This window comes from Musca domestica, unplaced genomic scaffold (assembly GCF_030504385.1).
Source record: "Musca domestica strain aabys unplaced genomic scaffold, Musca_domestica.polishedcontigs.V.1.1 74, whole genome shotgun sequence".
Classification (NCBI taxonomy): domain Eukaryota; kingdom Metazoa; phylum Arthropoda; class Insecta; order Diptera; family Muscidae; genus Musca; species Musca domestica.
The window spans coordinates 3,413,675-3,428,313 of record NW_026712391.1 but is presented as its reverse complement, the minus strand read 5'-3'; the positions used below and the strand labels follow the sequence as shown (position 1 = coordinate 3,428,313).

The 14,639-nt window shown below is 35.0% G+C and overlaps 1 protein-coding gene and 1 long non-coding RNA gene across 2 annotated transcripts; both read right to left on the bottom strand.

Moving 5' to 3' along the window:
* Nucleotides 1–3,465: 3,465 nt before the first annotated feature.
* On the bottom strand, nucleotides 3,466–9,885 carry LOC131806359 (uncharacterized). Its single transcript, XR_009344013.1, has 3 exons — nucleotides 9,736–9,885; nucleotides 4,419–4,466; nucleotides 3,466–4,349 (listed from the first exon to the last, which is right to left on the bottom strand). It is a non-coding gene; the product is annotated as an uncharacterized LOC131806359 (long non-coding RNA).
* Nucleotides 9,886–13,624: 3,739 nt separating this feature from the next.
* Nucleotides 13,625–14,389, bottom strand: LOC101889940 (U6 snRNA-associated Sm-like protein LSm2). Its single transcript, XM_020038190.2, has 3 exons — nucleotides 14,303–14,389; nucleotides 14,171–14,238; nucleotides 13,625–14,106 (listed from the first exon to the last, which is right to left on the bottom strand). Exons 1-3 carry the CDS (start codon nucleotides 14,303–14,305, stop codon nucleotides 13,893–13,895), a joined length of 285 nt encoding a protein of 94 aa, XP_019893749.1. The 5' UTR covers nucleotides 14,306–14,389; the 3' UTR covers nucleotides 13,625–13,892.
* Between the last annotated feature and the right edge of the window lie 250 nt (nucleotides 14,390–14,639).

Genomic DNA, 14,639 nt, shown 5'->3' with positions numbered 1-14,639 from the left:
CTGTTGTGTGCAGCCCATAAGAAAGTTTTATAAAACACCAATATAAAAAATATGTATATGTACATACATATGTGGTACGATGAGAGCCACCTTAATATAATGGTTTAGGTTATGACGATAGGAGGCAAAACGAGCTAGAAAATAAATTTACCTCAAAAGGAGATGAACTCAAAACCATATTTGAAATCAACCAAAATGGCCAAGGCAGCCCATAAGAAAGTCTTATAAAAACACCAATATAAAAATATATGTATGTGTATATATATGTATGTGTATCGAAAATAATACTTAAATTCACTGCATTTCATTGAATGCCAGATTTTCTTTGAAAACTAGGATCTAAACTGTCTAATAATTCAATTCCGAAACTGCTTAAAATCTTTTATGAACGTCCTGAAATGTATGTACGTTTCTTCGTATCATTAATTAAACAAAACAATAAATACAAACACAAAATTGGCAGAAGTCGAGCGTACTTAGAACAAAATTTGAGCAGAAAATGTACATTAAAAAAATATTGAAAAAGTTTTGGGAAAAAAATAATTCCTCAAAATTTTTGCAAATATTAGAAAGAAGTCTATGAATTAGATTTCAAGTATGGTATAATAAAAAGGTATAATCTACCATACCTTTTTATTGTACCATACTTGAAATCTAATTCACAAACTTTTTTCTAATATTTGCCAAAATGTTCAGGAATTATTTTTCCCTTATTGATTTCAATTCCGAAGATGTTTTTTATTCTTAAATTCATATTCTGGTATGAGAAGGTGAGAAATACAAAAGCCAAAAAGAAAGTAAGAAAAGTAACATCGCAACTTGCCATTCGTTATTGGTTTTGTTCAATTCCAAGAAGCTGTTGGTATTTGCCATAGAAAATTCCCTAAGGTTTTGTAGGCAATTTTTTCTTAGGAATAACCAATGGAACAGGTTATGGCCAGTAATAAAGAATATTTTGTATCATGATATGTTGGGAATTTTCTTTTGAGGGATATTGAGTTTGTATATAAAAAGTTTTTGGCTACTTGAGAGTAAAATAAAACAAGAAAAAAACACCATTCATGTCTATTTGAAAATTCAAATTAAATATTTAAATATATACATAATGTTATCTATAAGAAGAATCTAAGGCTGTGTTTTGAAACGCAAAAAAAATAAGTTTAAATGTAAAAATTAAAAAACCTAAGATATTTAAAATAAATTATGAATTAAATTTCGTTTTAAATTGTAAATTAAATAATTATCATTGTAAATGTATGTGAAATTAAATTAAAGACAATATTTTATTTTTAAGATAACAACCCACACACACACACACCCATCCATCTGAAATGTAAACCAAATTAAAAATAGATTTAAGTATCTTTAATATTACATTTTCCTTAATCTGCTCTACGTTCAAGTTTGTAATTAAATTCTTAACCGTCCTTACTCTTTATCATCCAGGATTGGGAACCTGGAATATCAGATAAAAGCTAAAGTCCTATTATTAAAATAAAGGGCTCCTGGACTAGGGCTATATCAATTTTAGACATCGTGGGAAAACAAAGCGACTTCTTAGGAAGGCCCCTCCGGCCTTATGTGTGGCCACCATCATAGCCATTCCGTAGTTCTTGGCAGCTTCCAGTGCCTTTAAAACCAGCCCTTTGTCCTTGACAGATTCCAGTGCTAAGACTTCAACCACCTTCAACGACCTTCAAGATCTCCTTCAACTCCTGAACTAGGGCTACATCAATTTTAGACATCGAGAGGGTTAGTAGAAGTTTTTGCAGACGCGGCCTTGTCGAACTTGATGAGGCCAGACGCCATTACACCATCTATTTGCATTGCGGGAAGACAAAGCGACTTCTTAGGAAGGCCTCTCCGGCCTTATGTGTAGCCACCATCATAGCTGGTTCTTGGCAGCTTCCAGTGCCTTTAAAACCGTTGTCCTTGACAGATTCCAGTGCTAAGACTTCAGCCACCTTCAAGATCTCATTCAACTTCATTACAGGAGGCCGAATCCATACAGAAGCTATCATATCACATCGGATCATTGATACAGGCTCAGCGGCGACCTAACTGCCTTCCCAAAGCGATTAATGGCCATTAACTGCAGCCATTAAAGATCAACAGATTCCTGATTGTCGCAGGTAATGAGCCTGGCTCCCCTGTAAAACGCAGCACGGCCAATCCGCACGTTGCTCTACTCCACCTCATCGGAAAGGTAGATGCACTGGGTTCCCGTCGATCAGTGGCCAATAATGCTCGCTGATGAACCCATTGAGATCATTCCCTGATTAATGTTCGGTACTCTTAGATACTCCGGTGAAATATATTGAGCAGATGGACAGTTCTACTTCGCCTGTGGTTCGCAAGGCTTCTGCGAAGCGGCAAATGCTGTTTCATCTTTCCTTTCCCTATGAGTGTGCTTCTCACTGTCCTTTTTCGCCACAACCGAAGCACGTGGGTCGGACGGTTTTCCGCCTGTGTTGTCACCTTTTTCTACTGCTCGGATTACTGCCCCTCAGTTAACTCCATCCTCTTCACCGTCACTGGCTGCGAGGTGGATTTAGTGACTTTGGAGCCATGATTAATGTCCGCTACCCTTAGATCCTACGGTGTCGTCCGTTGTTGGTTGCGGGTTGCTGCCCCACAGTTGACCTTTAGTCGTCTTTAAGGCAGCATTCTTTCATAAAGTCTGCGCTTCCGTGGCGGTGTGTCCATCTGCCGTCTTTTCGTGACCACATTCTTGGCAAACATTGCCCTGCCCATCTGTGTCTTCACCTTCAACACCGTAGCGATAGGTGGAGACGGTGACATCACAGCTGGGCTCAGCAGAATCTGTTTGGAAAAATTAGAGGCAGACATCGAACTGGTCTTCCTCCTCACAGGCAATTTCAAGATCTGAAGACTTCGTTGTAGCATTATCTTCCTAAGAATAGTGGTATATCAGAATCCTTTATAATATATCGCTTACGTTCCGTCTCCTTCGAAGCCAACTTTTTCAGGTAAGCTGAAACTTTCCACAGTCGCCGCATTTTTTGAGGCCTCGACAGGTTTTACTGCTGCTCTGTAAGTGGAGATCATGCTCATCGAGAGACGGGATAGTTCCTCTCGAATTTCCTAAGAACTTCAGGTTCGTCCTGATAAGCTGTAACTTCTTATCAGTGAGTTTGACCGGATCCCCATGAATATAACGACTGCTGCAGTTGTTGTTGTTGTAGCAGCTCATACATCTGTGTTCGTTCGGTTTCCATTTCTTACTCAGTTCAATCGGGTTCTGCCTCTAAGTCCAGTTGTTGTTGTAGCAGCTGCTGCTGCTATGTTCGTTCTGATTCTTCTCAATTTAGTTCTACTTCTAGATTGGGTCTATAACGATACCGGAGACGGTCCCAACGCGTATTGGGGCCATCTGGGTTCTAATTATGCTAAAACTATTCGGATTTTTCGGTGCAGCTCTAGCTCTTCAGCTACGATGGGATTTTTAAGCTTTTTTTTTCTCTCGCCTCATTGGATTTAGTACTTTGGCGACCGGGGAATTCAGCGACACTTTTATTCCCCTTGCCTAGAGAGGAAGGGCTTATGGGTACTGATCGACAATGTAGAGGCGGGACCACTAGGAATGTCCCTGACTGTGAATTTAAAATATGACGAGAGGTCACGAGAGCATTAAAGGATCCTATTTATATGGGAATTTGCACAGAAGTTTTGTTTATTAGAGGGCCGAAACATCACCTCGTCAGTCTATGTAATTTCCCTACTTGCAGCAAAGTCTTACATAGATCTACTATTTGGATTTTGAGTACATCAAGGAATTCAAATGCTTTTTCTAAAAAATTGCAGTAATTTGCCGCGATTCGTATTTCAGAAGGAAATTTACAATATAGGTCTACTTATATATTTTTTTTCAAGGTAAGTCCAGATTTTGACGCATGCCCCTTTTAAGAATTTTTTTTTTTCACACGAAAGAATTCTGCATAAAATAACCGTAGAAACCATTACCAAATATGTTTTATGCATTGATGGTTGTTAACCTACTTGACTTTTGATGTAATAATTGTGTACATAGTTCCACATCAACAGATGTTTGTATATACATACATGCTGGTATATAACCCCTATTAACCAATGTATAATAGTTTTGTTGAAATTTAAATTTCCTCAATTAAACGAATCAGTCAAACTGAATATTAACAATGTAAGTGGTTATCCAATGAAATCAATAAATAATGTATGTATATTGTGTAAAATATGTTGTGTTTGTTCTGTGAAAAACTTACTGTGATTTAATAGATTTGATGCATCAGTAAAGTTCATCACGAAGTTTGTTTGTACATTTTCTGGCACATAGTCTGACGAGCTTTAATCTACAATGAGAAAAAAAATGAATGAATAATAGAAAAAAACAATTAAATACAAAAGAAACTACTACTTACCAATCTAATTTTAAAAGTCCCAAATTTAAAAGATTTGTTTTCATATTCCTGAAATAAAAGTTAAAAGAAATGAAATAATTTTTTTCATTTTTATGTTTTTATGTTGAAATCCAAAATTTGTAAAAATATTCTGTATGAAATCGTAGTTTTTGTACTTCCTCGTTAAGCATAGGTTTTTTTCAAATATTCAAAAGTAAAATTGAAAATATTTCAACTTAAGTTTTCCATGAGCATTTTCAAGTGTCTTCGTGTTTAAAGAATTTTGAGATATTAGTTAAGAGGCAGATTAGTTACACTTTTATTCAAACATGAATCATTCATATATTATTAATCATTTACCCACTAAATCATTACGAAAATAATTTTTAAAACTCAAGTAAACTGGAATTCAAATGGAAATTCGTTACTGAAAAGATTTTGTGTGAATTTTGGTTTTCAAGATAGTAGTTATATTCTTAGTTAAAATTGTTAATTTAAATTATTCACAAACAATAAATTATCAAAAGTGATTATATTGTTGAAAAAAAAAACATAATATCAAGATAGACATACAAAAATTCATGTAAATAAATAAATAAAAACAAGTTTATACAAACATAAATTATATACAATAAGTTAAAGTTAATTATATTTACCATCAAATTGTTATATTCTTCTAATATAGATCATCAACGAAATTTTATTCAATAAAAGTTTGTATGTATTTTGAGTGTAAAATATTGTGTTTTCTTAATGAACGGTAAAAGGAGTAGCTTGGAGAAAATTATTCAAAAAGTTTACCCGTTGTGGGAGGTACCAAAGGGAGTGGTCCCACATATCTTTATCTTCACGCCTGTTTTTGTGTTGAAAGAAATATTGAATTGTGAATTGTGAATTGTGAAGAGAATCCGATGTTTATTTCGACTTTTTTAAGAGATATAATTACCCGAAGGATTGGACCGATATGTCCCCCCTTCACACCACATCTTGTGTTAATAAAAATATTGGAATGTGTGAAATTTGAAAACAATCGGACTCTTATTTCACATGTTAGAAGAGTTATAACTATTCAAAATTTTGACCCTTTGTGGAGCAGGTACTTGATGTAATGGTGCGATATATTCCGTCTTCACACCAAATTTTAGGATGTCCGAAATTTGAAGACAATCGGACTCTGTCTTCACATTTCATAAGAGATATATTTATTCCAAATTTTTGCCGCCCTGTGGAGAGGTTCCAGACGGAATGGTCCGATATGTTTCGTCTACACACCTGATATTGTGTTGAAAGAAATATTACGATGTGCAAAATTTGAAGACAATGAGTTATAATTATTTCAAATTTTGATGTTTTGTGGGGGAGGCACTTGATGGAGTGGGCCGATAAAGTCCATTTTAGCACTGTCAAAAATATTGGGATTTGCAAAGTTTGCACAAAATCGAATTATACTCTTTCTATTAATTATTTTCTTTGAAAAGTTTTATCTTTTGTGGGGGAGGTATCAGAAGGAGTTAAGCGATATATGTCATCTTCACATCAGACCTTGGGTTAATAAAAATATTGAGATGTGTGGAATTTGAAGACAATCGGACACTTACATCACATTTTATAAAAGTTATAATTATTCCAAATTTTAACCCTTTTGTGTGCACCAGCCAGCCAGACGGATGTTCGAACCGACACGTCTAGATCGACTCCAAATATCCTGAAACAGATTTGGTTCAAAGAGACCTAGGGTCCAAAACCGTTATTTCGATGAGATACGTTTCGGCGCGTCAAATGATATATAACCTTTGCAACCATATGACTGAGGATATAACAAGTACAAAAGCAGCTAAGTTCGGACGTGACGAACCTTTAATACCCTCTACCATTTGGAAGAAAATTGCAAAAGGTAAAAAAGTCCGTTGAAAAATGTCGCTAAAATTTATATTTATATGAGGCCATAAGAGCGAGGGCGAGGCCTACTACGAACTCCAAATACCAACTTTGAGATAATTTCGTTGAAAACTGTAAGTAAAAGTCATAAAAATTCGAAATATAGGAAGGTACTGTTGTATTGGCGGCTATACGAAGACGTTGGCAATTTTCTTCCAGTGGAGGTGGTATCCATTACGAACTCCAAATACCAAATTTGGTACAATTCATGTAACGAAAATTATGAAAAAGCCGAGTATCGGTGGTACGGTTATGTGGGGACTTTACATAATCTTCTATCTATATTGGCAGTTGTTTGGAAGGATATTTCCCCACTTAAAGGGAAACATAAACTGCAAATTTACAAACATACAACTCGCAAAATTCTGTCCAAAAATGTGACCAAAACCGCCAAGACACCTTCAATCTGGCGGTACAATTAGTTAATAAAAATGTGGAGCTAAAATTCATCTCATCAAAAACATTTGTTCAATCTACTTCATTTTGTTTAGAAGCTAGAATGATTTCCACGGACAAGCGTTTGCTAAATCGACATAGAATAAAAAAGCTTATTTCGCGGAGTTACAACCGAAATGACACTCAATATACCCTCTATAGTATGTATGGTGAAGGGTATAACAAAAGCAAATATACAATTAACTTGAAACAAGCAAAACGGCATTAAATTTTGACCATGCCGAAGTGCTAATACCATCTCAAAACGAAAAAATTATAGCCAATTTGGCTGATCAAAGAGCAGAGCCCTTCTTGTGTCAATGACTAAATATAGTTAAAAATTTTACTCAAGTCGCTCAATACAACAATCTTTGGGGATTTAATTGTAGAAAATATGTTCAAATTTGAAAATACCGCCAGGACTGGAGCTTATACAAAATTTTGAACCGATGAAATATTTTCGTAAATCAGATTTTCGTTCAATGGGGGCACAAATTGCCAGTCAATTCTATTAGAAACCGAAACCTTCGAAATACTGCATTTCAAAAGGTTCTACTTTATGGAGATCATAACAAATTATGGGTGTCTTAAAATATGGAAAGCCAAATTATAACGAATTTGGTGAAAACTACTTCAGATCAATCTCTAAACCAATTATATTGGACTGCCAACTCAAAATTATTTTGTTTTCTTCTACTGATTGAATACCATCACCTCAATCCTAGACCAACTATCAATCAAAGCGATAAAAAAAACTTGAAAACAATGTAAAGTTGCAAAAAATGGGATATATGGGGTTATTTGCCGCACATTTTCTGTGAAGAGGGGTTCTACCCTTTGAGAAAACAAACTGCAGAATTACAGCAAAATTATTTGAAAATATGGCAGAAAACTTCGATCGATACCTTACAAAGAATTCAAAATATTAAAGCTCGGACGAATCGGTTGCAACGTATTTCTAAGACTCCAAAACGCACTTGAAATCGGATTTGATTTTAATATGGATAAAATAGCAAACCAGGGATCGAGATGTAGAAATTTATATCAAATTTCGCCTGTAAGGCTTCTGCGAAGCGGCAAATGCTGTTTCATCTTTCCTTTCCCTATGAGTGTGCTTCTCACTGTCCTTTTTCGCCACAACCGAAGCACGTGGGTCGGACGGTTTTCCGCCTGTGTTGTCACCTTTTTCTACTGCTCGGATTACTGCCCCTCAGTTAACTCCATCCTCTTCACCGTCACTGGCTGCGAGGTGGATTTAGTGACTTTGGAGCCATGATTAATGTCCGCTACCCTTAGATCCTACGGTGTCGTCCGTTGTTGGTTGCGGGTTGCTGCCCCACAGTTGACCTTTAGTCGTCTTTAAGGCAGCATTCTTTCATAAAGTCTGCGCTTCCGTGGCGGTGTGTCCATCTGCCGTCTTTTCGTGACCACATTCTTGGCAAACATTGCCCTGCCCATCTGTGTCTTCACCTTCAACACCGTAGCGATAGGTGGAGACGGTGACATCACAGCTGGGCTCAGCAGAATCTGTTTGGAAAAATTAGAGGCAGACATCGAACTGGTCTTCCTCCTCACAGGCAATTTCAAGATCTGAAGACTTCGTTGTAGCATTATCTTCCTAAGAATAGTGGTATATCAGAATCCTTTATAATATATCGCTTACGTTCCGTCTCCTTCGAAGCCAACTTTTTCAGGTAAGCTGAAACTTTCCACAGTCGCCGCATTTTTTGAGGCCTCGACAGGTTTTACTGCTGCTCTGTAAGTGGAGATCATGCTCATCGAGAGACGGGATAGTTCCTCTCGAATTTCCTAAGAACTTCAGGTTCGTCCTGATAAGCTGTAACTTCTTATCAGTGAGTTTGACCGGATCCCCATGAATATAACGACTGCTGCAGTTGTTGTTGTTGTAGCAGCTCATACATCTGTGTTCGTTCGGTTTCCATTTCTTACTCAGTTCAATCGGGTTCTGCCTCTAAGTCCAGTTGTTGTTGTAGCAGCTGCTGCTGCTATGTTCGTTCTGATTCTTCTCAATTTAGTTCTACTTCTAGATTGGGTCTATAACGATACCGGAGACGGTCCCAACGCGTATTGGGGCCATCTGGGTTCTAATTATGCTAAAACTATTCGGATTTTTCGGTGCAGCTCTAGCTCTTCAGCTACGATGGGATTTTTAAGCTTTTTTTTCTCTCGCCTCATTGGATTTAGTACTTTGGCGACCGGGGAATTCAGCGACACTTTTATTCCCCTTGCCTAGAGAGGAAGGGCTTATGGGTACTGATCGACAATGTAGAGGCGGGACCACTAGGAATGTCCCTGACTGTGAATTTAAAATATGACGAGAGGTCACGAGAGCATTAAAGGATCCTATTTATATGGGAATTTGCACAGAAGTTTTGTTTATTAGAGGGCCGAAACATCACCTCGTCAGTCTATGTAATTTCCCTACTTGCAGCAAAGTCTTACATAGATCTACTATTTGGATTTTGAGTACATCAAGGAATTCAAATGCTTTTTCTAAAAAATTGCAGTAATTTGCCGCGATTCGTATTTCAGAAGGAAATTTACAATATAGGTCTACTTATATATTTTTTTTCAAGGTAAGTCCAGATTTTGACGCATGCCCCTTTTAAGAATTTTTTTTTTTCACACGAAAGAATTCTGCATAAAATAACCGTAGAAACCATTACCAAATATGTTTTATGCATTGATGGTTGTTAACCTACTTGACTTTTGATGTAATAATTGTGTACATAGTTCCACATCAACAGATGTTTGTATATACATACATGCTGGTATATAACCCCTATTAACCAATGTATAATAGTTTTGTTGAAATTTAAATTTCCTCAATTAAACGAATCAGTCAAACTGAATATTAACAATGTAAGTGGTTATCCAATGAAATCAATAAATAATGTATGTATATTGTGTAAAATATGTTGTGTTTGTTCTGTGAAAAACTTACTGTGATTTAATAGATTTGATGCATCAGTAAAGTTCATCACGAAGTTTGTTTGTACATTTTCTGGCACATAGTCTGACGAGCTTTAATCTACAATGAGAAAAAAAATGAATGAATAATAGAAAAAAACAATTAAATACAAAAGAAACTACTACTTACCAATCTAATTTTAAAAGTCCCAAATTTAAAAGATTTGTTTTCATATTCCTGAAATAAAAGTTAAAAGAAATGAAATAATTTTTTTCATTTTTATGTTTTTATGTTGAAATCCAAAATTTGTAAAAATATTCTGTATGAAATCGTAGTTTTTGTACTTCCTCGTTAAGCATAGGTTTTTTTCAAATATTCAAAAGTAAAATTGAAAATATTTCAACTTAAGTTTTCCATGAGCATTTTCAAGTGTCTTCGTGTTTAAAGAATTTTGAGATATTAGTTAAGAGGCAGATTAGTTACACTTTTATTCAAACATGAATCATTCATATATTATTAATCATTTACCCACTAAATCATTACGAAAATAATTTTTAAAACTCAAGTAAACTGGAATTCAAATGGAAATTCGTTACTGAAAAAGATTTTGTGTGAATTTTGGTTTTCAAGATAGTAGTTATATTCTTAGTTAAAATTGTTAATTTAAATTATTCACAAACAATAAATTATCAAAAGTGATTATATTGTTGAAAAAAAAAACATAATATCAAGATAGACATACAAAAATTCATGTAAATAAATAAATAAAAACAAGTTTATACAAACATAAATTATATACAATAAGTTAAAGTTAATTATATTTACCATCAAATTGTTATATTCTTCTAATATAGATCATCAACGAAATTTTATTCAATAAAAGTTTGTATGTATTTTGAGTGTAAAATATTGTGTTTTCTTAATGAACGGTAAAAGGAGTAGCTTGGAGAAAATTATTCAAAAAGTTTACCCGTTGTGGGAGGTACCAAAGGGAGTGGTCCCACATATCTTTATCTTCACGCCTGTTTTTGTGTTGAAAGAAATATTGAATTGTGAATTGTGAATTGTGAAGAGAATCCGATGTTTATTTCGACTTTTTTAAGAGATATAATTACCCGAAGGATTGGACCGATATGTCCCCCCTTCACACCACATCTTGTGTTAATAAAAATATTGGAATGTGTGAAATTTGAAAACAATCGGACTCTTATTTCACATGTTAGAAGAGTTATAACTATTCAAAATTTTGACCCTTTGTGGAGCAGGTACTTGATGTAATGGTGCGATATATTCCGTCTTCACACCAAATTTTAGGATGTCCGAAATTTGAAGACAATCGGACTCTGTCTTCACATTTCATAAGAGATATATTTATTCCAAATTTTTGCCGCCCTGTGGAGAGGTTCCAGACGGAATGGTCCGATATGTTTCGTCTACACACCTGATATTGTGTTGAAAGAAATATTACGATGTGCAAAATTTGAAGACAATGAGTTATAATTATTTCAAATTTTGATGTTTTGTGGGGGAGGCACTTGATGGAGTGGGCCGATAAAGTCCATTTTAGCACTGTCAAAAATATTGGGATTTGCAAAGTTTGCACAAAATCGAATTATACTCTTTCTATTAATTATTTTCTTTGAAAAGTTTTATCTTTTGTGGGGGAGGTATCAGAAGGAGTTAAGCGATATATGTCATCTTCACATCAGACCTTGGGTTAATAAAAATATTGAGATGTGTGGAATTTGAAGACAATCGGACACTTACATCACATTTTATAAAAGTTATAATTATTCCAAATTTTAACCCTTTTGTGTGCACCAGCCAGCCAGACGGATGTTCGAACCGACACGTCTAGATCGACTCCAAATATCCTGAAACAGATTTGGTTCAAAGAGACCTAGGGTCCAAAACCGTTATTTCGATGAGATACGTTTCGGCGCGTCAAATGATATATAACCTTTGCAACCATATGACTGAGGATATAACAAGTACAAAAGCAGCTAAGTTCGGACGTGACGAACCTTTAATACCCTCTACCATTTGGAAGAAAATTGCAAAAGGTAAAAAAGTCCGTTGAAAAATGTCGCTAAAATTTATATTTATATGAGGCCATAAGAGCGAGGGCGAGGCCTACTACGAACTCCAAATACCAACTTTGAGATAATTTCGTTGAAAACTGTAAGTAAAAGTCATAAAAATTCGAAATATAGGAAGGTACTGTTGTATTGGCGGCTATACGAAGACGTTGGCAATTTTCTTCCAGTGGAGGTGGTATCCATTACGAACTCCAAATACCAAATTTGGTACAATTCATGTAACGAAAATTATGAAAAAGCCGAGTATCGGTGGTACGGTTATGTGGGGACTTTACATAATCTTCTATCTATATTGGCAGTTGTTTGGAAGGATATTTCCCCACTTAAAGGGAAACATAAACTGCAAATTTACAAACATACAACTCGCAAAATTCTGTCCAAAAATGTGACCAAAACCGCCAAGACACCTTCAATCTGGCGGTACAATTAGTTAATAAAAATGTGGAGCTAAAATTCATCTCATCAAAAACATTTGTTCAATCTACTTCATTTTGTTTAGAAGCTAGAATGATTTCCACGGACAAGCGTTTGCTAAATCGACATAGAATAAAAAAGCTTATTTCGCGGAGTTACAACCGAAATGACACTCAATATACCCTCTATAGTATGTATGGTGAAGGGTATAACAAAAGCAAATATACAATTAACTTGAAACAAGCAAAACGGCATTAAATTTTGACCATGCCGAAGTGCTAATACCATCTCAAAACGAAAAAATTATAGCCAATTTGGCTGATCAAAGAGCAGAGCCCTTCTTGTGTCAATGACTAAATATAGTTAAAAATTTTACTCAAGTCGCTCAATACAACAATCTTTGGGGATTTAATTGTAGAAAATATGTTCAAATTTGAAAATACCGCCAGGACTGGAGCTTATACAAAATTTTGAACCGATGAAATATTTTCGTAAATCAGATTTTCGTTCAATGGGGGCACAAATTGCCAGTCAATTCTATTAGAAACCGAAACCTTCGAAATACTGCATTTCAAAAGGTTCTACTTTATGGAGATCATAACAAATTATGGGTGTCTTAAAATATGGAAAGCCAAATTATAACGAATTTGGTGAAAACTACTTCAGATCAATCTCTAAACCAATTATATTGGACTGCCAACTCAAAATTATTTTGTTTTCTTCTACTGATTGAATACCATCACCTCAATCCTAGACCAACTATCAATCAAAGCGATAAAAAAAACTTGAAAACAATGTAAAGTTGCAAAAAATGGGATATATGGGGTTATTTGCCGCACATTTTCTGTGAAGAGGGGTTCTACCCTTTGAGAAAACAAACTGCAGAATTACAGCAAAATTATTTGAAAATATGGCAGAAAACTTCGATCGATACCTTACAAAGAATTCAAAATATTAAAGCTCGGACGAATCGGTTGCAACGTATTTCTAAGACTCCAAAACGCACTTGAAATCGGATTTGATTTTAATATGGATAAAATAGCAAACCAGGGATCGAGATGTAGAAATTTATATCAAATTTCGCCTGTATTAGGTTTTACAGGAAATGATGGAATGGGGTTTGGGCGGCAGATAATTTTTAAATGATAAAAATTACTAATAACCTTTGTTTTTTTAAGTTTTGAACTATAAACTTGAATCAATATTTTGAGACACACTTTTCTTTACAAAACGAATATAGATTGAATTGAATATCAATACATAATCTGGAAACAGTTGCAGCTAAAAACGAATATAAAATTTACCTTTCTTAATTCTAACAATTGGCGCTACTTGATTTTCTTGTTTCAACAGCATCACATCTGGAATTTCTTCTTTCGAAATGCATTCATTAAAGTTGAAGGACTTGATAAGGTTTCGAGTTTTTATTATTCCCCGACTTTGACTTGCTTATTCTAGTATTGGCTCCTTACTTCTTTCCTTAAATGCTATTTTGCTATTTATTGTAGATTTTTGGAATTTGCTTGCTGGTTTTCTTGACTTTTCATTTTATATTTCTTTTTGTTATAAAATTCATTTCACGTTTTTTTTTCGTATCACTTGAAGTCTTAAATCAAAACTAAATTAGACATTTATTAATCCATAGAGTAGTATATAGCCATCAATGCTATACGGAGTTCATCTAGAGCTAACCGCCTCTTTACGAGCAGCATCTTGCAGCAATTGTGTGTCAACCTCATCGCCCGGCAGTTGGACATAGCGTACAACGGAACCACGTATGAAACAATTTTTCACCGACAACATGTGGGGATATTTCTCAGGATCGGTGACACTGATGTCTGTGAGTTTTATATTCAAATATTGGTCCACCGAATGCAAAGTACCGCAAATACTGCAAAACATGAATGAACAAATTAAACATTTGCGAAAATTGGTGGGAAATTGGCAATGCTTACCTTAAATCATTTTTAAGCTCCACCACAACATCTTTGCCGACCAGCGATTTGAAGAATGAATAAAATAACTGAAAGTATTCAAATAGGGTTAAGTTTTTACTATATTGAGAGGAAAATACTGAATATACTTGCCATTTTTATTGAATTTTATTAACTTCTTGCCGCATAAACAAAACGTTTTAATAACCAACCGATAACTAGTGTTGCCTAGGTCGCAAATTGCCTAGTTCAATTCACTAATCGATTCATCAAAGGGAGCAACAGATCAAGTTCTTCCCAATGTATAACACATTTCTCCATGCATATTTAGGTAAATCTGGCTCACACCATATAATATTGGCGGCGTTTTAATAATACAATTAAACTCATGGTGGAATAAAAAGGCAAGGTAGAGCTACAGCTGATGACAATTTTTTTTTTAAGTGTGACGGACTTCTGCCTACTATGTGTATATATTTTTTTTAATAAT

Excerpts from the sequence above, each read along its gene's own strand:
- LOC101889940 (XM_020038190.2), bottom strand. Across the intron at positions 14,107-14,170 it reads GAGCTTAAAAATGATTTAAG|TATTTGCGGTACTTTGCATT; the intron begins GTAAGCATTGCC and ends CATGTTTTGCAG.